Consider the following 24,121-nt stretch of genomic DNA (forward strand, 5'->3'; position numbering starts at 1 on the left):
GATGCAGAAAAAGCATTTGGCAAAATCCAGCATCTATTTATGATATAAACTCTCAAAAAAGTGAGTATAAAAGGAACATATCTCAACATAATAAAGGCCACAAACCCACAGCTAATATACTCAATGGTGAAATTTTCCTCTGAAAGCTTTTCCTCTGAGATCAGGAACAAGACAAGGATGCCCACTATCACCACTTCTATTCAACACAGTACTGGAAGTCCTGGCCACAGCAATCAGACAAGACAAAAAAAACAAAAGTCATCCAAATTGGAAAGGAAGAAGTACAACTCTCATTATTTGCAGATGACATGATACTATGTATACAAAACCTAAAGACTCCATCAAAAAACTATTTGAACTTATAAATGAATTCAGTAAATTTGTAGGATACAGAATCAATATTCAGAAATGCACTCATTTCTGTACACCAGTAATGAATGATCAGAAGGAAGAATTTAAAAAACAATCCCATTTACAATTGCATCAAAAAGCATAAAATACCTAGGCTAAATTTAACCAAAGACGCAAAAGATCTGTACTTTGAAAACAATAAGGCATTGAAGAAAGAAACTGAAGATACAAATAAATGGAAGGATATACTTTGTCAATGGATTGGAAGGATTAACGTTGTTAAAATGTCCGTACTACCTAAACAATAAACGAATTAAAATCAATCCCTATTAAAATACCAATGTCATTCGTCTCACAATTAGAACAACTAACACTAACATTTATATGGAACCACAAAAGACCCCAAATAACCAAAGAAATTTTGAAAAAGAACAAAGTGGGAGGTATCACATTCTCTGATATCAAATTATACAATAAAGCTACAATAATCAGAACAGTATGGTACTGGCATAAAGAATAGATATATAGAACGATGAAATATATTATAATAGAGAACCCAGAAATAAATCCTTATTTATATAATCAATTAATGTACAACAAAGAAGGAAAGGATATATAATGAGATAAAAACAGTCTCTTCAATAAGTAATATTGGGAAAACTGGACAGGTGCATGCAAAGAAATGAAACTGAAACACTTTTTTACACCACATACAAAAAAAAATCTTAAAATGGATTAAAGACTTAAACATAAGACCTGAAACCATAAAACCCTAGAAGAAACCATAAGCAGTAAACCTTTTGACATTACACTTAGCAATATCTCTTTGGATATGTCTCCTCGGGCAAGGGATACAAAAGGAAAAATAAATAAATGGGACTATATCAAATTAAAGAGTTTTTGCAAAGCAAAAGAAACCATCAACATTGGGGTGGCCAGTTAGCTCAGTTGGTTAGAGCATAGTGCTAATAAAACCAAGGTTGCCGGTTCGATCCCCGCATGGGCCACTGTGACCTGCGCCCTCCTTAAAAAAAAAAAAAGAAAGAAACTTAAAGACAACCTACTGAATTGGAGAAGATATTTGTAAATGATATATCCCACAAGGGGTTAATATCCAAAATATATGAGGAATTCATACAACTTAACACCAAAAAAAACCAATCCAATTAAAAAATGGTTACACATTTCTCCAGAGGACAGATGGCCAATAGACATATGAAAAGATGCTCGACGTCACTAATCATCAGGGAAATGAAAATTAAAACCACAATGAGATACCACCTCAGTCCTGTCGGAATGTCTATCATCAGTAAATCAACAAACAACAAGTGCCGGCAGAGAAAACCAAACCATCCATCATATACTGTTGATGGGATTATAAATTAGTGCAGCCAGTATGGAAGTTCCTCAAAACATTAAAAACAGAGCTGCCATACAATTCCACTTCTGGGTATTTATCCAAAGAAAAAAATCACTGATTCGAAAAGATAAATTCAGCTAAATGCAGCATTATTAGTAACAGCCAAGATATGGATGCAACCTAGATGTCCATCAATAGATGAATGGATAAAGAAGATGTGGTGTACATATTCCATGGATTATTATTCAGCAATAAAAAAGAATGAAATCTTGCCATTTACAACAACATGGACGGACCTAAAGGGTACTATGCTAAGTGAAATTAGTCAGACAAAGACAAATACCATATGACTTCACTTATATGTATAATCTAAAAACACAAACAAAAGAATGAATAATAAAAAGTTAAAAAAACAGAAACGGACCCATAGATAGAAAACAAGCTGATGGTTGCTAACGGGGAATGGGGTGGGAGGATGTCAATAAGAAAAAAAATTAAAAAATAAAACTGTACAGATTAAAAAGAAGACTTAGTCATACAAAAAATAATTCTAATACACATTTTTTATTCCTTACATTGCTTGATCTCTTCATTTAAAAATTAAATAAACAGACACTATGCAAAACAGGATTTCTTTATCCTAGTAAACTATAATACAGCAACAGAGACAGGCTAGCTGCTGACTGATCCCATTTCCTTTCCTAAGCATAGAGGAAGACCATATTTCCCATTCTCTCTGGAGGTGCATTGGGACCATGTTCCTGGACAATAAATATGGGCTGAAGTGATGGACAGCACTACCACGTCTGGCCATGAACCCCTTCAGTCATCTATTCTCTGTCTCTTCCACAGAGATCTTGGAGACCATGTGCTGAAGGTCCCACAGGATGGAGGTGCCTGGATTCCTGAGTCCCACAGAGAGGGGAAAGCCCAAGAATCACCACCAAACCCAAATCAGACTGTGAAATGAGCTAGAAATAAACATTTTAATAAGCCACATTTTCATGTGTGTTCATATATTTTACTTAGTGTTTCTGAGTGATGATTTGTCCCATGGTTTGTATCCCTCCCTCTGCCAACAGAACATTGTCTAAATTACTGTAACTTTAAAAAAATGTTTGAAATCTGATAGGGTCAAATCCAGGGTCAAGAGACTGACGAACTCCTCTAAGACAAGGGCAGTTTCTCATTTCTTATCCTGGGGCTCAGTAGGTGCTCGGCAGTCATTTGTTGAGTGAATCAATAAAGCCAGCAGAGAAGTTAGAAAGACAAAAGGGAAAAGCAGACAGGAAGGGACATGCCCCACCGCTCTCCAAAGAGAGGACTCTGGAATGCTCAGGCTGCCCTGGTAGGGTACAAGCCCGGGCTCAAGTCAGAGTGGGAGCAGGGGGGGTGTTTCAAGCTAGACCCCCTCTTCTCTGCCTCTCAAAAAAGAAAGAAAAAATGACATAAGGCTTTTGGAACCAAGAGCTGGAGGAGCCTGGAAGCAAAAGCTGAAGCTCTGTCAGCTCCCCAGCAGTTCACACACTGAGACAATCCTCCCACCTCCAATCCCTGAAGAAGCTGCCAAGAGCTCCAGGCGGAGAAACAGTCGTCCCAGCATGGCCCAGCCTCAGAAGCATCGCCGTACTGGGGAAGTAACAGAGTGACTGGGGGGGAAAATAACGGTTATAGCCGAGATATTTTAAAATTCTGCCCTCAAGGCAACATCCGGTTGCTACAGCAACCCTAGCCCTGCTGGGAGCCTGGTTATCAGCTTGCTCACTGCACCTGCCCCGGGCAGCCCAGAGGCAGGAAGCTGCTGTCCCCAAGGGGAGCTCCGAGGAAGTGCCCCTACCTTCTGACTCCCAAGGCAATGACCAGAAAGACTCTGTTCAACGGGAACACCTGATGGTCTAGTTTTGTTCCAAGTTAACAATTTTATTATAAATATGGGCTTACTTCCTGTTCAAATTGACTTACAAAGTCTTTGTACTCACTTGGTTCCATCAAAACATAGAATGATAACATTTGCATTCAGATTGGGGCTGAGCAAACAAGCAGTTGGTGGAGAGTCTTGGAAGCCCCTAAGAGACAAGACTGGCACTGGAGCGGAGTGGCTGGCCCTGCGCTCGGACATGCAGTTCGAAGAGCTTCGCTCTTTAGGAAACCACACGAGAAAGGGGGAGAGGCCACAGAGCCAGAACGACTCCCAGCCAAAGGGGCAGAGGCAGAGGCAGACAGACACAAAGAGACACTGTCATTCTGTCACCTCACTCTGTAGCTAAGGATTCTCGATTCTGGCAAGATTCCTCCCACATAACCATCCTTGGCTTTATTTTCCACCTCACTTCTGCACTCATCCGTCATTCTATTTGGTAAGCTCAACCTATTTGGCCCAAGGAGAGCTCACCTGGGCTCTATCCGAAACAGAAGCTACTCCCGGACATAACACAAGGCTTAGAAGAAGGGCAGTGGGCTGGCTAAGGGTAGGGAGGGTCTTCGGTGCATATCTGAGGACAGCACTGGGATCAGTTAGGAGATTCACCTTGAGACCCAACCCCTTCATTTACTAACTGACTTTGGACCCATCGTCACTAAAAGGTGAACTCCACGAAGGCAGGCATTGTGCCAATGATGTGTCACTGCTGTGGCGCCTAGAATGGTACTTGGCATAGATCTTCAATAAATGTTTCTAAAATGAAAGAATGAATATTCTCTGCCTTGATGCCCTTGTGCATAAAAATGGATAGATAAAAATTGTCTCTCTCCATTAGGGGCTTTGTGAGGCTCTAATAAAATGTGGATGAATGTGTTTTAAAACAGTTTGGAAAACATTAACTGATAAGCAAGTGTAAGCTGGCAAGACTGTTACCCAACCTAGCGGCTCAGGTGCTTCTTAGGCAAGGTGCTTCGGAGGCCAGGGTTTCACCCATTTCCTCAGAGCTCTTGAAGAAATAATCAGTTACCTGCCTTCCGGGTCCCAGGCGCTAGAGCTGAACTCCCAGTAGCCTACGCAGTACCCACTCCACTGGCCCTCCTTCCAAACAGACCCTGACTGTGTCTGAGAAGCAACGTGCCCCCAGAACCACCTCCTTGCAGCTACTGGTGCCCATGTGACCCAGCTGGACTCAACTGGATAGAACTGCAAGCCCGAAAGTGGAACTTCTGGGAAAGTTCTTTAAAGAATCTTCACCCTTTCCTCCTCCTCCCTGGAATGTGGATGAGAAGCCTGAAAACATACCGCTACTACCTTGCAACTGGACAAACATACATGCTAAGGACAGTGGGCGAGCACCTGAGTCCTTGATGAGACCCCTGAGCTATTTCCCCTACCTGAAATGCCTCCCTCTGAACTTCGTGTTTAGAAAACCAACCTATTTGTTCAAGCCACTGCAGACAGATTTCTGTAACAAGCAGCTGAACAAAATCCTGAATGACACAGTACTCTGCCTAAAATAGCTCACTTATGAAATACACGTTGCCAACAGCAATGTTACAGATGAGAAAGCGGAAGCTTGGAGAAGTGAAGGAAACGCGCAAGGCTATCCGGCTAGTGAGTGGCAGACCTGGGATTTGATTCCAGGCCCGTCTGATTCCAAGACCCATACTCTTTCACTCTGCCATACTCCCTAAGGGAGAAGGAAGGAAAGGAAGCCATGTCTGTCTCTAAGGACCCTGTAGGAGGACTCATAGGATCTGCAACCCCACCAAGGACCAGGCATGGAGGTGTGGGATACAGGGAATCAACATGGATAAAGTCCACGGAGCTTGTATTTTAGAATAAAACGTAGAATAAGGAGTAAATATAGGTCATGGACTGATAAGGACTAGGGAAAAAAATTAAGCAGGAGAAGGGATTTTCTTTTTTAATTAAAGTGTATTGGGGTGACTCTGGGTGGTGAACAAACAATGGGATTTATAGATGATGTAATACAGAATTGTACACCCGAAATCTATGTAACTTTACTAACAATTGAGAAGGTATTTTTTTATAGGACGTTGAGGGAATCTCTTTGAGGCGACATATCCACCATCTTTTTTTCTCCACCTTTAAGAAGTGATGAGAAAAAAGAAGGGATGGAGCAAGATTTGAGGGTCCTGGAAGTGAGGCAGAGGGAGTGGCAAGTGCAGAGAGCCCAGGGCAGGCGTGTGTACAGGGGACCAGCAAGGGAGTGAATGTGGCTGGTAGGAAACGATCGAAGCAGAAGTGGTAGTTTGTGCTGCAGTGAAGAATTTGGGCTTTACTCTGAATGAGAAGAAAAGTCACAGGAGGGTTCTGATCAGAGAATAGATCAAACTTATGATCTGACTTCTGGGCCACTGAGTGCAGAACAGTGGGAGGGAGGGAAGGGATGAGACAGAGAGGCCAGATTCCAGGCTGCGACAACAGTCCAGGGTGATGCTGAAGGCTGGAGAGTGCTCACTCTGGATCCATTCAGAAGGCAAAGCGGACAGGATTTGCTGATGGGCTGGACTTGGGAAATGACAGAGAGAGGGAAGACCAGCATGAGTCCAAGCCTTCAGCCCACGCGAGAGGGGAGGAGCCGCTACTGCCTGAAGTGGGAGGGCTGCAGCAGGAGATTACTGGGGGTGCTGCAGGAGCATGATGGGCTGCGTTTGGTTGTGGACGGGGGAAGCTCTGCCGCTCAGTGAGCAGCTCGTCACTGCCTCCTTCCTGAAATATGCTCTTCATTCAGCCTCCAGAACACCAGATCGCAAGTCCCCTTCTACTTCACTGGCCACTCTCTCAACCTCCTTCGCTCCTTCTTCTCTAAAGGACTACTAGGCATCCAAACCGAGGTGTCAAGAAGTCAGTCAGTTGGAGGGCAGTCGGTGACCACAGGATGGCCACGGGTTTGAAAATTAATCTGGGGAACGTAATTTGGTGGTTACCAGAGGGTAAGGGGGTTGGGGGGGGGATGAGGGTGAGGGGGATCAAATGTATGGTGATGGAAGGGGAGCTGACTCTGGGTGGTGAACACACAATGGGATTTATGGATGATGTGATACAGAATTGCACACCTGAAATCTATGTAATTTTACTAACAATTGTCACCCCAATAAATTAAAAAAAAAAAAAAGAATTAGAGAATAGAAAGGCAAAATTTAAACTACAAAAAAAAAAAAACAGAAGTCAGTCAGATATAGCCAAGTAAAGAGTGTTTTAAAAAGAGGGGAGGGGGTAACTAATTGGCTTGTGTCATAGCAAACAACTGCTGGAGAAAGATGAAGGCAAGAACTGACATGGGGATTGGCAAATGCAAGGTCATGGGTGACAGGCCACGAAAAAATGGAATTTGATTACTCCTAGAGGGAAGAATGAAGGAAACACATACTTTCTAGAATCACTGTAGGAAAAGCTTCCTCCTTTAGGACAAACCATAAATAAGGTCCTTTTTCTTTTCCCAATCAGGGAAGTTGCTAAATATATGCCAAAGCCTGGGCATAATTCATTCCTAGACAGACGTGTTTCACAGCCCAGACGGAGGTGGGAGGCACACAGAGGTGGGAAAGGAGACCTCAGCACCTTATGGGAGTAAAATGCCACCTTTGCCTCAAATTCACCCACACTACTCACCCACTATCCTGCCCCCACAAGACTTTTTAGTACATTCCAGATAGAGCTTCACAAGAGACGGCATAATGAATATTTGATTATTTTAATTAAAAAAAAAATACGCCCAAGTCTCTGGGCAATAAGCTGAAATACAAAAAAAAAAAAAAGTAGCATGTGCATGATAGTTATACACCTTGCTGGCATGCAGGCAAAGGTCCTGCAGAAATTTCCATATTACCTCCCCTTTTTCCAGAAGTCCCTACTGAAATGGGAGGAAACTGAGGCACACGGGTAAAGGGACGGGGCTGAGGTCAGACTGCCAGGAGAGACAGACAGGAAGTAGGCCCGGGAAATGCTGACAGTCTACCCAAAATGCTACCCAGGGTACAATTCTGTGGCTACTCCCAGCAGGAAAAAAAAGCTAGTGTCATCTTCCAAGTGACCAGCAGTACCACAGCTGTGGGCAGCAGGCCCTGATGTGATGCCCGGGGATGCCGGCTAGAAGCCAGCAAACGGGCCTCCCCACAGCTCGGGCCCTCCCGCCTGCTCCCAGCGGCCAGTCCTCACTACGAAGCCCAGCCCTCCTTGTGGAATACCAGCTGCACGGCCTCGTCCACATCATTCACAATGTGCGATGCCTCTATGAGCCCTGGGCTGAAGCTGAAGTCTCGGTGCCCATGGAAGGGAGGCTCTTCTCCGCCCTGGGCAGGCTCTGTGCAGCCTGGGGCCTCGGGGCTGTACACGCCAGTGCACACCAGGATGGAGGCGCAGCTCTGAGCTGCTGAGGGCCGCTGCTTCCACAGCTCACCGGCCCCCAGCTCCTTTGCTCTATCATGCTGCGTCATCTGCAGGTACCGGTGGAACAGGTTGGCACCGTAGACATCGGACATAGGGTTATCACTGGCAGGGGCAGCCATGCCGGAAAAGGAAAGAAGAGAAAACCCAAGTTCAGTGTTGTACGGCACAGAGCACAGCGGGCAACTGTGGGGCGAGGAGGGTGTGTTAGCTACAGGGAAACAAGGGCCGGGAGAAGGGGGAGGCAGAGGGGCAGTCCTGACAGGGTGGAGGACATGGGCAGAGCTTACCCTACAGCATAGAGCTTCTCGATGGGGGCCGCCCAGCCGCGCCTCTCCGCCTGCTGCCTGATCAGGTCCTCTGCATATTGGTAAGTGAGGATGCTGGGTTTGCCCATCAGGCCCTCGTATCTCAGCTCTCTGCCTGTCACTTTGTGGTAAATGGTTTCCAGGCACAACAGAAAGGTGCCGTGGCCAAACCTGCCAGAGAAGACAGCTCAGCAGCTCAGTCTTCCCTCCTGGGCTCTTCTAGGGCACCTGCCGTTCTCTAAGCAGAACCCGGCACACCAACCTTTCACTGCAGGGCCCCAGTGGTGACAGCTCAAAATGCAATTACTTTTATCTAGTAAGAATTACACTCATTACCTACATTTATGACCTGCTATTATCTGATAACATTTACTGAGCACTGTTCTAGCACTGGAGATGACATACCACATTTAAGTCTCAGAAAAACCCCAGGAGATCATTATTCTCATTTTACAAGTGAAGAAATTGGGTCATAAAGAGATTAAGTAACTTGCCCAAGGTGAAAGTGTTAGGATTACATCCCAGGCATTTGGACTCCATAAGTTTAAATTCTGCTCTAGATTTGTGGCAGACCACTGGTTGTCATTGTCCCCTTCTTTCTTGGTGCCAGTTTTCAGCTGAACATATTGCTACCAGGTGTAAAAAGCTGCATCCCCTTCCTCCCCTGCAGCCAGGTGTGCAGCCATGTGACTGCACTATAGCCAGAGTCAATGAAATCAGAAATACTGCACTAAACTTCTAGGAAGTAGCCTTAAAATTGAGGAAGGGATGCCCTTCTCTACCCTCCGTCTTCCTTCCTGCTGGCTGGAATGCTGCTATGATGGCCGGAGTTCGGGCAGCCATTTTGGACTGCGCAGTAAAGTGCAAAGCATTGCACAGCAGGAGACCAAGAGGCCTGTGAGGACGACGGCTGGAGCTCCCACAAGAGCCTTGGGCTGCCTACCAGACCTCTGTCACATGAGAAAGAAGTAAACGTCTACCTTGTTTAAGATACTTACGCTTTGGGTTTTTATCCTTTGCGGATAAAAATCTGAACTGATACTGCACAATATATTGATGTTATATTTCTGTCATTTATTTATATAACAAATTGTTTACAATTTTTAAATTATTAGATGAAAGATTCATCTCAAATCTGGTTTATAAATTGAAATTTTCCCTTTACTATTCAGTTCACAGCCAATATAACCAAACCCACTTCAGCTAGTGTAGGAATAACTCTAGGAAGAATACTTCAGTAAAAATTCCTAATTTCAAGCTACAGAAACATACTTTAAAAGTAACAAGACACAACACCTACCCCCCATCTCTTGTGGGCTATTGAGTCGTGTGACTTGAGGCCTTGCTGCCCCGATGATGAAACACTCACCCAGCTCATTGGGATCAATGACATGAGAGAAAACTAGACTTTGGCCTTGCGGGTAAGAGCAGCCAAACAGTACGTCGCAGCCGTCAGCTGCCCTTGCAGGAAAGCACCTCGAGGGTCAGAAAAAGGGCTGTTTATACTGTGCTCAGTCTCAGACAGGAACGGGGCAGTTGAGGTCTATACAGCTGAACAGGGAATGAGCCTGCTCACTACCCGTGTGCCTTTGAGAAAGTCACGTGCCCACCGGGTCTGAGTTCTCTGGTCCATACACACATCAGAACAATTGTTGCTTTCCCCTGCCATGACCTCTTAAAGGCAAAAGAAGACAAACAGTGGAAGAATCAATGCCACAGGGTGAAGGCTTGGAAGGAAAAGCAGGTGAATCACTTGCACTGATACACCTCAGAAGCTGAATTCTGGAGGGTAAGGGCCATTTGTTAAAGATTATCTCAGTACATCTTCAGTGCTCAGTAAGCTGCAATTTTTGTTTAATAATTAGTACTTGAAGTGACTTTGAAACCCCTTCCAAAAAGCCACCTTATTGCAGCACCTACAGGGCCTACCCCGGGACGGGTCTGAAGGCCCCGAGCATCAAATGACAGTGCGAAACTGTCGCAGGGCTGCTCGAGCAGCAGCTGGAAGTGGGCCACCAGGGTCGAGGCCGGGGCCGTGTCCTCACCTGGGCATCTTGGCTTCAGCCATCCAAAGGAGATCCATGTTACTGGCGAGAACAGGGAGATGGGGGTAGGGAGCTGTTGCCACACCAGTCCCGGGGTTCCCATGGCTGAGAAGGACATCCATGATCAGCTGCAGGCTTGTCTCCCAGCGGACTGGCTCCCCAAGGAGCAGCACCCCTTTAAAGAGCAAAGGCACAGGGATGAGGGTGCAGGCCCTCAGCCGGCCCTCTGCGGCAGGCGGGTGGGCGGGCAGCCCTCAGGGGACCTGAGGCCAGCTGGCGCCCCCCAACCACAAGGTCTTCCCCCACAGTAGTCACGCTGGCAAGGGCACGGTGCCCTGAACCAGCCTTGAAAGCGTCACTCCCCATCCACCCAAGGTGACCAAAGCCCAGGGCCCAGGAAAGCACCTCCGAAGGGCTCCCCTGTCACTGTGGCCACTGTACTTCACAGAAGAGGTTAAAAACAAGACAGGCAACAGCGAGTCCAGGCCTGCTTCCTCCTGCTGACTGCCCTTCTCCGCACCACCTGACCTACAGGTACTTGGCAAAGGGCTCCCCTTCCTCAGCCACTTCTCTCTGAGCCCAGGGGCCAATATAAACCTAACAGCCAGGGAAGGGAGATTTGGAGTGACAGAGACCCAAATTCCAAGGCTAATTCTGTCAACTGTTCCCTGTGACTGTGGGCAAGTTCTTTACCTTCTCCAAGCCTCAACTTCCTTGACTGTTTACTAACAACACCTACTACTGTTAGGAGGATAAAAATGAGATATCATAAATACTTAACCTGCGCAGGACACACAGGACTCAACAAATGGAAGCTGTAGCGCCAGCTCGGAGACTAGGGAATTGAACCACTGCTGCCTCGGGAGGTGTCCTAGCAGCTGGAGGATGTGTTTTAGCCTCACAATGACTGACACTTGGCGAGGATGGGGAGGGGCCAGGGACGCTGGCTCCTGGGCAATCAAACCTGCCCACGTCTATTCACGTTTGAAAGTGCCCATGTAGCATTCAGTAGGTAAACCACCTCTTTATGCCTAAACCTTAATTCCATTCTACATTTTTGGTAGTTTTAATAAACACTGATTTTTCCAAAAATGCAACTATCACATAAATCAAGAGAAGACTGTACTTTATTTTTTCAAAATTTTACCAAGTATGAGGAGAGGGGTTATCACTTTGTGAGGGATGTAAATGTCTAACTAGTACATTGTTTAGCACACCTGAAACTAATTTTTTTAAAAAAAGGAAAAGAAATTTTACCAAGAGTTATTTTGCAAAATCACTTCACCAATGACAATGCTGCCCCTAATTTCTGAGTCACCAATAAAACACACCTGTATCACACCTAGAAACATATTATCAGTCCGCATTTGCAGCCATAACATTCATGGTGATTCTATGTTTGGTACAATCATTTTACTACTTCACTTTGTCTTTTTGGATAATTATTACATATTGAAATATATATTACCTTACTAAATTTTTTTCTTTTTATTTCTCGCTATTACAATTAGGACTTTATATTAAACTAATTACTTTTTAATATATGTATATGGAAAGACGTATTATCTATGAATTTCATTTCAGGTTAATAAAGGGGACACAACAATATTTTTGTTACACAAGGAGAGAACTGGGTTTACAGGGGCCAAAGAACACTGGACTAGATTACATCTAGGTACCTTTCTACTGTAAGATTTTCTAAGCTTATGATTTTTCTGGAATAATAAGGCAAGTGACATGGGAAGGAAAGATTATCAGCAGATATGTCCGAGGCAGTGAGGGGCAGATCCGAGAGCAGACCCCGGATGCCTAAGGCCCGGTGCCCCCTGCCTACCCTGCTGTCTGCAGGCAAACAGTCGTGCGACGACAGCCCTGGGAGGAGGAGGGACAGCCCAGACCCTCGCCCAAACAAGGAGATGACCTCAGTACCTTCAATGGCAGGGAAGTCGTTCCTTGGAAGGGGCTGCCAAGAGACAAAGAACAGTCCCGTCAATGCAACGGTTACTTTCCACTACCAACCAATCACACACTGGTTTCCAAAGGAGGGTGAGAGGAAAACTGCATTCCAGGCAGGATCGAAGACCACCCCCCTGGTCCAGCCCAAGCTGAGGAGAAGCCGGAGAGGACTGAGGAAGAAGATTCATGAACAAAGGTGAAGAGAGAATGACCATGCTGAGGGGTACCACAGATGGAGGTCAGCCAGGAGGAAGGGCTGGTCAGCTGTCCTTCTCCAGCAAAGCCAGGAGGCAAGAGACGGGCTAAGCAAGAGTCTAGAATCAGGTAGCTAAAAATGAAGGTGAGCCTATGGAGAAAAGGGAGGCCATCAGGCTGACAGACCATTTCTCTTGATGTCGGATTAGGACCCTCACTTTACCAACCCCTTCCACTCCTTCCCCAGACTTGCCTCTGCCACTGACCAGCTACGTGACCTGGGGTAAGTCACTTCCCTTGTGTGGGGCTCAGTCTCAGAGGTGTTCTGAGATCTGTTCCAACGCTGACATTCTGCTTTCCACATAATCTGCATGGTTCTGGGAGAAAGCTCTCAAAATGCTCTATTGAACTGGAAAGCTCCGGAAGAAGGAGGACTAGTTATGTAAGTAAAGAAAAGTAAGCCTATTTGTTTCTGACACATTTCATCACATTCTGACAGTGGTCTGACTTAAAATGTGGGCTGTGTGATATATGTGGGGTTCCCATGAGGAAGAAGAGGCCGGGGGCTCCCAAGAGATGGGCGTCACACTTGAGAGGGGCAATGACAGGCCCTGTGACTACTGAGCAGAAGAGAGAAAAAAATCAAACCAGTGGTTCAAACACGAGCCGTGCCCAAAGGAACATGCAGACACTCAGAACCCCCGTTACAATGACCGGCTCCCCACAAAGACGAGTATTCGTAACACGTTTTAGGATAAAGTAGAGCAGTGACAGATTTAACAGAGGTTAATGATTCTCCCAAGCAACACCGGGAGCGCCAGCTGATAAGCCATAAAGCCACTACCTGGAGGAGGTGCCAGAGCTCTGGAAGGTTCTTAGCTCAGCAAAACTGCAGAAAGGAAACTGCAGAAAGGAAAGCCCTAGGAGCACGGCGCTCCCCTGGGCCACTCGGTGTATCTGGGGAACAAATCCCTGGCCAAACACGCCTCTTCACAGAGGCAGCTCTGTGAAACGGACAAGCTGCAGCTCTAAGCAGGAGGGGCCGCAAGGTCAGCAAGAGGAGCAGTGAAGGAACAGCGGACACAAGTGAGGGCGCTGCCCTCCTCACCGTGCTCTTTGGCCGCCGCTGGAGGTCCACCATGTCCAGCACGGGGAAAGCCGCCCGCAGCTCATCCACAGTAAGCACGTTCTTGAAACCCAGTCTAGGCTGCGGTCAGGGAAGCAAAGCTGGACAAGGCTGGGGAAAGACGCCTTCAAAGTGAGGGGAACCCGCCATTCCTGCTCACACTGCTCCCCAACCCCAGTGAACCCGTGGGCCCCTAGAGCCCCACAAGGAGGGCAGGACGACAGGCCGAGCAGGGCTGCACTCTCCACAGCGACACACCAGCGGGCTGTCACGGGGTGCACCCTGGGGCCGGCGCGGCGCTGGGCACTGCCGGGGTGCCCAAAGCCCGCCAAGTCAGCACTCAGTGAACAGTGCTGCCACTGTGTGCCCAGCAGGGCAAAAGAGGTGACTGCTCGGTGGCCTGGGGAGCTGGACAAAGGGCCTAGAAAAGTGAGAGTTGAGCTGAAGCTTTAAGATGAATCAGATTCATCCAGGTTGGGGAGAGGCGGGCCAGCTCCAGGCTTATGCCTCCAAGACCTGCCTCCACTTTGCTGTCGTCAACTCCCACTTGCAGACTTAACTGGACATGGTTTCAGGTTACGCTCAAAATGAATTTCCCACGAATGATGCCCCATCAGAGCACCTGCAGACCGCCCACGGCCCTCACAATGAACTCACTCACTTGCCTGCATTTTCTTCTGCGGTTTCCTACCCCCAGCACACGCTTCCTGTTCTCCTGTTCCCCATCCTCCCATCCAGTCTCCTGCTTCAGGGGCCCTCACCATCCCTTCCCTTCCCAGCCTCCTTAGCTGCTGCCCCTGCATGGAAAGCCTGAACCCTCGCCTGTGGCACCGCCATGCCCTCCATGAAGCCACAGCTAAGTCCTGCTCCACGGATGTTCCTGTCCCCCCGACACCTGGGACACCCAGAACCTCCCCCGCTCTTTCAGTCTTCAGTCCCGCGCCATCTGAAATACTCCGCTGTTACAGACGGGTGTTCTTCCTGCTCCCTCCAATCTGAGCCCCTTGATTAAGTCGCACTCCCACTGCTTCTCCTGGCCCTGCCCCATTAGAGCCCAGAGCACAGCGCTGGTGACAGGAAGGGCTCCAAGGGGCCTGCAGGAGCAGCAAATAAATAAGCTGCTTGGAAGCAGGGACAAGTCTTCTGCTTCTCAAGTGTGCGCATATCCCAAGGATGAGTTAGTTCACTGTAGATACTTAATTAACACTGACGGATAAGCTGACCCAGCAAAGCGAAAGCAGTCATTCCCAAAACTAATTACAGGATCACCGTTTTCTTTCTTAAAATACAGACCGCTTATTTTTATCTCAGACCTAGTGACTCAAGACTCTCCAGGAATCTGTATTTTAAGCTCCCCAGAAGATTCTGATGCAGCGGCCTGGCTTTCGGAAATCACCAGGCACCAGGACTGGCCACACCTGAGGGCTGTCTTACCCCCCTCAAAGGCCCCAAACACCCCATGAACCCTGGCACCCCATCTCACAACAGCCTCCCTCGACCATGGGAGGAAAGGCCCCAGCCCCGCCCCTTCCTCTTCAGTCAGAGCGAGAAGCACCAAAGGATACGCTCGGGCATTTTGCACCAGGGGTCCCTGCCCAGACACTAGCATCCGCTTCCCGTGGTACTGTGAGAAGAGCTTCATGGGGCTGTGAGACAGAATAACTTGGTCTGGTTCCACCTGTAGGGACAGTCAGGAGGTAGAGGGGAACAGAGAAAGACACACAGCTGAAGGAAAACAATGGGAGACAGGTGGCAGTTTCTTTCACCTCCAAAAGAAAAAAAACAAAACGCCCAGAAAAAGAAGGGGGGGGAAAAAGCCCCCCTCCCTAGCTTCTAGAAAGTTATCCAAACAGGAGTGAGCCGCACGTGTCTGACGTGGCTCCGGCCACACAAACAAGCAAGGAAGAAACGCCATCGCTCACGGCTCTGACACGCACCAATCCCATCCTGCTCTGCCCTCTGCAGGGCACAAGCTCCACGTGCCCGGTCTCTGTCACTGCCACAGAAACCTACCTCTCACGTGACTGTCTTCAGTTCTACTTAAGAGGCTTGGCTTTTCAACACATACTATGACAATGCAGCCTTTTCTCAGAATGATGTTGTTTTTGAAACCCGCTCTGGCAACCACAGAAGGGAACCAGTTTGATGCCTTTGCTCCCCGCATTCATCCCCAAGCAGGCTCGCCCTCACAATCAGCCACCTTATTTACTCTCTTGGTTCCACAGTACTCTTTCCAAAAACCACAGCCACCCTCGGCAGAGAAGAATGAAGGTGCCAATGCGGGGATGCACGGGGAGCTGCAAGTGGGTGAAGGGGGCAGCTCTGGGGGCCACGCAGTGTGCTCGTCTTATACGAGAAACAGGGCTGTTACTTCAGTCCCACCTGGTGTGTGCAGATTCAGAAAAATGTGACCCTTGCTTTCCAGGGGCTGCCAAAAGAGACAAGTCTGACGCCCAGGAGAAAAGAAATGTATAGAAAGACAGTAGGTTGAAAGTGCCAGCTCCATGGGCAGGACTTTTGTGCTCGGTGGGTACGCAGTCATGCTTGGAAACAAGGACCCTGTTGATGACGCTCCACTCACGGGGCTGGGCTTGCACTTCAAGTTGCATTTCCAGCAGGGCAGAAAGATGTGTGCTGACCCCACTGGCCATTCCCTCGCACCTGTCAACACGGTGCCCCAGCCCAGGGAAGAAGGCTCAGCCGGGGCTGGAGTGGGAGCTCCACTGGGACCCAGGTCCCTGGGCTCCCACGCCTTGGCTGCCTGCTCACCTTGAAGCCCAGCAGGGCTGACAGCTCCTGGGCTTTGCTGTCTTGTAAGATGTTCCCAGCATTCGTGACAAAGACCACAGGCACCCGCAGCTGCCCCTGGGCATTCAGCAGCCTGCGGAAGGCGTCCAGGGCGGCAGGGATCACTCTGTGGCCTCGCACCAGCACCCCATCGATGTCCAGCAGGAACCCAAAGGCAGGCGGGCTCTGCGGAGGGAGGAGAGCCAGCACCGCCTGAGTCGGGAGGCGGGGCAGGGGGGGAGGGGAGGGCTCCGCGGCAGCTCTCCGGGACAATGACACCGCGATTCTGACACAGCAAATCCATCCATAACAAACAATTAGTCCTTTCTCATGTGTTTTTAAACACACAACCATTTTGTTAAAAATTATGTCCGTATAATTATCATAAAGGAATTTTTAAATTGGAAAACAGACACATTCAAAATATAATCCCAGCACTTTAACACAACCAATTAATATTTTCCTTTCATCTCTTCTTCTATTCTTATGTTTGTCATGTAGCTACAACTACACTTTACATGTGCAATTTTTCATCTTGTTCTTTTTGCTTGATATACAAGCATTTTTATCTGTTACAATAGCCTGCACAACCATCTTTTTAAATTTTATAACAACACACACGCAGTTTAGAAACAACCAGAGATGATATAAAAATTTTAAGTGTCTTGCCTCCTTCTTCCACTTAATACTATTCCCTCTCTTACATATTTTCCAGGAATGTTTTACAAATACATAGTAACAATTTGTTCTTTTTCAATTGACACGCAAATGGCATTATGTTGTACTTCCTTTCCCATCTTACCTTTTTTAGGTAGTACCTTTGGGTTAGTTTCCATATCAATACATAGCTCTCATCATCACTTCTGGCTCCATAAAACTCGAATACTGAGTGAATAATCTACTAACATTATGTTTCCCCTTTTTGGACACTTAGGGTTTTCTACATTTTTGCTACTATAAATAATGCTGTAAGGAACCTCTTCATGCTTGCTGATTTTTCCATATTATGAATTTTTCCTTGAGCTAAATTATTTAATTATTCTTAAAAATCATTCGAAATGGTACAAACATTTCAATGACATAACAGGTACTTTCCAAAAACATGTACCAACTCACGTGGCCACTAGTAATGCCCTCTACCCTTGCCAATATTGATTTTTTACATGTATCAAAAAGTTTGTTAATTATCAAACAATTTAATTTAAAAGTTAAAAAAAATAGTATCTCTTGGCCATAAAACAGAATGAAATCTTACCATTTGCAACAACATGGATGGACCTAGAGAACATTATGCTAAGTGAAATAAGTCAGACTGAGAAAGACAAATACCATATGATCTCACTTATATGTGAAATCTAAAGAACAGAATAAACAAGCAAACAAAACAGAAATAGACTCAGAGATATAGGGGAAAAAAGACTGATGTTGGTAGATGGGAGGGGGGTGGGGAGGGGGCAGATGGTGAAGGATTAGAAAGTACAAATTAGTCGTCACAATATAGTCAGGGGGATATGAAATACAGTTTGGGGAATAGAATCAACAATGTTGTAAAGATCATGCAAGCTGCCAGATGGACACTGGACTTATCAGGGGGATCACGTCATAGACGGTGTAGATGCCTGACCACTGCGCTGTACACCTGAAGCTGAAGCTGAATAATACTGAACGTCAACTGTAATTTAATATACATATATACATATATATATACACACGTGTGTGTGTGTGTGTGTGTGTGTGTGTGTATAGAGAGAGTGAGTCACAGAATGTGAAGTACAGTGTAGGGAATATAGTCAGTGGTATTGTAACAGCTATATACGACGTCAGAGGGGTAGTAGACTGGGGACAGTTATCACTTTGTGAGGGGTGTAAATGTCTACTACACTGCTTTGCATACCTGAAACTAAATAAATAGTATCTCATCTCAATCTCCTTTCTTGGATTTATAAAGTTAAACACTGTTCTTTTTATAAAAATTCATTCCATTTCTTATTTTATAAACTGTTAACATACAAGGCGTTTTTCAATTGTCCAAAAAAAAAAAAAAAAAAATCAACCTAACCTGTTTGCTATTCTCCTTTTCTCGATGTCAAGTGAAGCCACTCCTACCGCACACACCTACTCTGCGCACAGGACCCCTCCGTTAGGAGCAACCCAGGACAGGACACAGACAAACTGCGCTCCAGCCCCTCGCTTTTTTGCTGGTGTGAAAGAACAAACAACTAGCCTAGGAAACACGAAGTCACTAAACTGCAGCATTTCTGCAAGTGCAAATCAATCCTAAGTATGTAAGTTCTGAGTAAACAGAGGCCATTTTTAGAAAAGGGCTCTGAGCTAGGCAGGGAGAGATCTGAACACGCGCGCTTACTGACAAGCATCTGTTGGAGCCCCATCAGCACCCGCGGGACAAGCACCCACACAGCTCAGTGGGGAGAGACAGGCAGCACATGGCCTCTAGCGAGCATCACATTCAGCAATGAAGGGAAGTGAGGGGCTCTGACAGCCTGTCTCGGGGGTCTGACCACCACAGGTCAATACAAGGAGTTTGAAGCAGGAAAACGGCATCATCAGACGGGTGCTGTTGAAAAACCTTGGCTGCAGGGTGAAGAATGGATTGAGTGGACTGGGAGAGTCAAGGTGGGACCAAGGGGGCAGATCATACACAGGAGGCAGAACAGCCAGGCCTGGTAACAACCAGGTGCAGGGCGGAGGGACGGCATCTGGGCATGTGGGAGAGTGAATGTTGGTATCACTCACTGACCCAGGGAACTGGAGGAGCAGCAGCTGGGCGGCTGATGGGCAGACACGTTCCACTTCAGGCCTGCAGGAAAGAAAACCCGCAAGGTCTCAGCTCTCAGAGACAGCTGCAATTTGGGAGCAGAGAGGAGAGCCTGAGAAGCACCAGCATCGAGTAAGCAGAAGTGAGGCTCACAGAGAACCAGGGAGAAAGAACATGACCGTTTACGGACAGACCATGTAAGAGTCACCAGCAAAAGAGCGAGGAGCGCAGTCAGCGTGAGCGGAAAAAGCAAGCGCTTGCAGCCTTCGAGCTCTTCAGGGGCCCAGACAGCACCACCTCAGAACAGGGCAGGGATCGGCAGGGATCAGCAGGTACCGGGCAGGCCCGCACCTCCTGCCAGGCCCCGGCCACATGCGTTCTGATTCTTCTCTGTACTCAGTGTACTCGTGCACACTGAGTGGCTCTCAGGATCTCTGCCACCCCTCCCTGTTCCTCCACAAACCCCACTAAAATGGGGGTCCTAACCTGAGGTCCACAGACAGATTTCAGGGTGGCCATAAAACCCCTTAAAACTCTGGATTTTTCCTGGATAAAGGAACCATAGCTCTTTTCCAATTCCATCACCTTATTCTTCTCAAAGAGAATCACCACAGGGGTCTAAAGGAAGAGGGGGTGTGATCTGCCTTCACACCCCCAAATCTGGCCCAGTGCTTAGACCCTGTAGACGCTCAGTAAAGGTTGACTGAATGTTGAATGCCCGAAAGGATGAAGGGTTAGGGTGAAATCAGGCACTTTCCCCTTCGGCACTTCCTGACCATTCTACCCCTCCCAAGGGAAGAGTTAGTGACTCTTAGAATGCAGGTCCCCTGAGGTAAGTAAGGCCTGTGTCATTCTAGCCCACATCTGCCTTTTCTCTTGCGCAGTATGGACACAGCGTATACTGTTCTGAAAGTTTAAATGTAAAAGTCATGTGCCTATAATTTTGAGACAATCAGGGAAAATTTTTAAAGGACTGGATTTTAAGTAATATTAAGGAATTACTAATATTGTTAGGTATGATAATGGCATTGTGATTATATTCAAAATGTCCTTATTTTCTTAGAAGTACACATAGAAGAATTTAGGGTTGAAATGACACGCAGTCAGGAATTTGTTTTAAAATCTTAGAGACACACACCCACACACACGCACGCACAAAAGGGTTGGGGGAGGAGATGAGCGAAACGTCAGTGACTGCTGAGCCTGGAAGATGGGTCTATGGAGTTCACAATACAGTTAAGTCTGCACTTACCATCAGTAGGTACTGACTTTAAGCAAATGACAAATAATGAAACCAGTTCCACCAAAGACTGATTGATATTAACAAGAGTTAAGCTCCAACAGCACCTCCTCAACCTGGTGACGAAATGATGTCATTCAAGAATTTGCTGTATCATTGTTTTTGGATTTCTGAAAACTTACATAGTTAAAAAAAATGAAACAGTTCCCTGTGCTGATGACTGCAAAATTTAATGGTCTTAAGTGGTCTCAGCTTACTGGCCTTAAATTTGACTATTCTAGTCATAAGATTTGCTCTCTTAGACAAGAATCCTCAGTCCCTGCCACTTAGATCAGGAAGGTTTTCAGGACAATTCAGCAACATCCTTGAGGGTCCCTCATCTCTAACCTATATAGTGAGTAATCACTACCTCCCACCCTCAGGAGAATGTACATAGAGAACCACGCACTCAGCAAAACAGAAAGTGAAGGTACACGTCAACTGTACCAAACGTGCCACACAAACGCCAAGATGTTCGTAAGAGGGCACTGTGGGGAGGGGGTAATACGGGACTTTACTCTCTGCTCGAGTTTTCTATACACCTAAAAACTGCTATAAAAAATAAACTCTGGTACTTTTTTTTTAAGTGAAGATATAAAAAAAGAAACAAAAAAATAGAAGAATAAAGGGAAAAAGTGAAGGTACCTAGAGAAAAGAACAAAGGGGTAATTTTTTTCTTTTCTTTTTTTTCTATTTTTCTTTTAATTCTCTAATCTGTATTCTGATTTTTCTTCTCTATCACTTGATTTTTTTTAAAAACTAATCTTGGGTATTGGGCTATATCCTCTAATTAAAGTTCATATTGTGGCAGTGATAAAATGTGTGGTTTTAAGATTAATTTGAAATGGACTAAGATGTTCCTTTGTGTCGTTGCTTCTGATCTAGAACAGCATTACTTACAACTATAGTCCCTATCACTGTCTCCTCCAACACCTTCCACATTTGCGGTAACTTACTATATGCCAGTCACTGTGCAAAGTACTCTACGTTTATCACAAAAAGTACCATACATATATTCTCGTAAAAACACTGCATAGTAAGCAAGACCTCCATTACATATATTGGAAACTGAAGCTTAGAAAGCTATGTAATTTGCCTTAGGTCAAACAGCCAGGAAACGGTACAGACAGGATTCAATTCTAAAGCTAATACTTCTTAAATTCTATGATATATTTCATCCCTTTTTCCCTTTTTCTACTCTTTCTATCAGAAAGACCACTCAAAGATATTTCAGAACCTGCAAAAACGCTAGAATCAATAGTTATAAATGATAGCAATAATTGTTTATGTCATTGGTTTACAAAGTCCTTTTATCAACATATTCTCATTCCATGCTTCCACCTTGGCCACTTTTAGCTCTGTGACCCTGGCCAAGTCACCTAAGTTCTTTCAATCTTGGTTGCTCTGTATGGAAAATGATTACAACACAGCTGTTAAGAGCTAGAACTCTGGCACCAGATTCTGCCACTTATCAGCTGTGTGCCCTTGGATAAGTTGCTTAACATCTGTGCCTCAGTTACCCCATCTGTAAAATGGGAAAAATAATAGTACTTACCTCACAGAGTTGTTATGAAAATTATACAAATTAATAATTGTAAAGTACTTAGAATAGTATCTGGCAGTAAGTAAATGCTATGTGTTTTTTAAAATAAAAAATTTAAAATACATCAAAGGGCTACTGTGAAAGCGTTATACAGATGTAAAATATCTATTTTACATACGGACATTGTGAATTTAGAAGACAAAGTGATTCCCCTAACCGAAAAGGCAAAATGGTCCAGTGGAAAGTGAGGGTGAGTGGCTTAGAGCCCTGTCTACCAGCTATTTAAGCTTTTAAAAAAGTATTACAAACTTGACTCCAAGCTTCAGCTTCCTTACTGACACCAGCATAATACCCACCTCCAAAGTTGAGAGAATTATTAGTAGATACCACTGACGTACGTGGCACAAATTAAGGCCCCTGCGCCAGTTTTCCTCTCGCCTCCCAGATCTTTCCTTACACTCCACATGTAACAGCTGCTCATACAAGCAGGTCCATAAGCGAATGGGACCAAAGGGAAAAAAATCCCACAAAACCCACACTCATCTCTGGGGTGTCTGTCCCCTTACAGGTGGTGCTCCCGGAGGGGAGTCCATCGCGAGTCCCCAAATCGCTTTCACACGTAGTTGAAAATCGTAATCAAATGGTTCTCAACATGGAATCAAAGAGGAAGTGCAGAAATCACACCCTGGCCAGAAAAATATTAAGAAGAAACTGCAGAGTAACTTGAGGGAGGAAGAGCGGCACGACGCCAAGAGACAATCTCGGTGCGCCTTTTGCGTCTATTTTGTTCAAGCTCCGGCTGCAGTCACTTTTCGTCCAGGACGAAGACGACAAATCGCCCGAGTCTGGGGGAAGCAGGGCGCGCAGGGGACTTTGTGCTCAAGGCAATCACGAAGCGCGCTTGAGGTCACTTGCCTCATCAAGACCATTTCCTGGGAGGCCCGGGATGCTGGAGCGGCTCGGCCGGCGGTCCCTCCCTCCCGCCGCTCCCGGCCTCACCACAAACCTGCGGACCGGCTCACCTGCGCGGTCCTCACCTGAGCGGGGCCCACAGCGTAGCCCTTCCCGGGGCAAAGGCCCCGGAGCCCCGCGGCCGCGTACGCCGCCCGCCGCCAGAGCCAGGGCACTGCGCGGACCGCGGAGAAGGAGCCAAACACAGCCATCGGGCCGTCGCTGGCGCGCACGTGCGCACTGCGCTGGCCCCTCCCGTGGCCGCCCCCGCCGCGCATCCAGTCAGAGGCCGGTGGCACCCGGGGCCTCTCGGGAGTTGTAGTCCCTCGTGCGTGTCCGGGACCACGGCCCCGCGCGGGGCCGAGCAGCGATAAGGCGCAAGTTCTGGCCGCTTAGTAAACAGAGACTTGAGGTCAGCAGCCTTCTGTGCACTGTTAGCACGGCCTATGTTACCTGATGACTTCCTGGATAGTAGGTTTCAGACCTAAGTCCTTGATGACTTTTCGGGGAGGGAACTTTGTGAAGGGAAACTAAGCCTTGATTAGGAGGAAAGAGTGCGAGACCATACTTTCTATTGATGTTCAAGTGCCCAATCAAGGAATGCTTGTCGGATGCCAATTGTTAATTCTTGTATTTTTTTCAGTAAATATTCACTATAGTCCTCCTTCCTGTTGGGCTCTATGCTTATGCCTGGGGAAACTATATATATAAGTAATCCACCAAACCTTACACTTTGTAGAGTGGTTAAGATAGGACTGTATAATACAAGGTCCTGAGAGAGGGTGGGATAACAAAACATCTACTGAGCACAGCTGGGAGTTCCCACCGTTTGAAATGTGTGGGATGCCCCCTTCCAGACCCTTTGACCTGTCCCTGGATGTAGTTATACTAAGAATAGATGAACCTACAATGTATGTAACACTAGGAGGAGGAAGGGAGGTGGCATCAGGAATGAACAGGAACTCTGCTAACTCAGAGGTTCGCAATACCCTTTGGTCCGCAGCTTCAAAAGCTAAGATTTTTTGTTTCTTTTTTTTAAGAACTACTCACTTAGCAACTTTCAAACAAACAATACAGGATTATTAACTATAGTCACCATGTTGTCCTTTT

At 46.5% G+C, this 24,121-nt stretch overlaps 1 protein-coding gene across 1 annotated transcript; it reads right to left on the reverse strand.

Moving 5' to 3' along the window:
• Positions 1 to 7,365: 7,365 nt before the first annotated feature.
• Positions 7,366 to 23,260, reverse strand: HDHD5 (haloacid dehalogenase like hydrolase domain containing 5). The gene is made up of 8 exons (XM_033117707.1): positions 23,098 to 23,260; positions 16,445 to 16,648; positions 15,241 to 15,353; positions 13,658 to 13,751; positions 12,328 to 12,361; positions 10,399 to 10,573; positions 8,336 to 8,524; positions 7,366 to 8,150 (listed from the first exon to the last, which is right to left on the reverse strand). Exons 1-8 carry the CDS (start codon positions 23,221 to 23,223, stop codon positions 7,817 to 7,819), a joined length of 1,269 nt encoding a protein of 422 aa, XP_032973598.1. The 5' UTR covers positions 23,224 to 23,260; the 3' UTR covers positions 7,366 to 7,816.
• Positions 23,261 to 24,121: the final 861 nt, after the last annotated feature.

Source organism: Rhinolophus ferrumequinum, chromosome 10 (assembly GCF_004115265.2).
Source record: "Rhinolophus ferrumequinum isolate MPI-CBG mRhiFer1 chromosome 10, mRhiFer1_v1.p, whole genome shotgun sequence".
NCBI lineage: Eukaryota > Metazoa > Chordata > Mammalia > Chiroptera > Rhinolophidae > Rhinolophus > Rhinolophus ferrumequinum.

What these genes read in the sequence shown, in the direction of transcription:
- HDHD5 (XM_033117707.1), bottom strand. Translation starts at nt 23,223, where the DNA reads ATGGCTGTGTTTGGCTCCTTCTCCGCGGTCCGCGCAGTGCCCTGGCTC. An exon ending in CAGCCCTGCTGGGCTTCAAG is followed by an intron (nt 15,354 to 16,444) that starts GTGAGCAGGCAG and finishes CTGTCCCTACAG; the next exon opens with GTGGAACCAGACCAAGTTAT. An exon ending in GCTGAAGCCAAGATGCCCAG is followed by an intron (nt 8,525 to 10,398) that starts GTGAGGACACGG and finishes CTTCTCTGGCAG; the next exon opens with GTTTGGCCACGGCACCTTTC.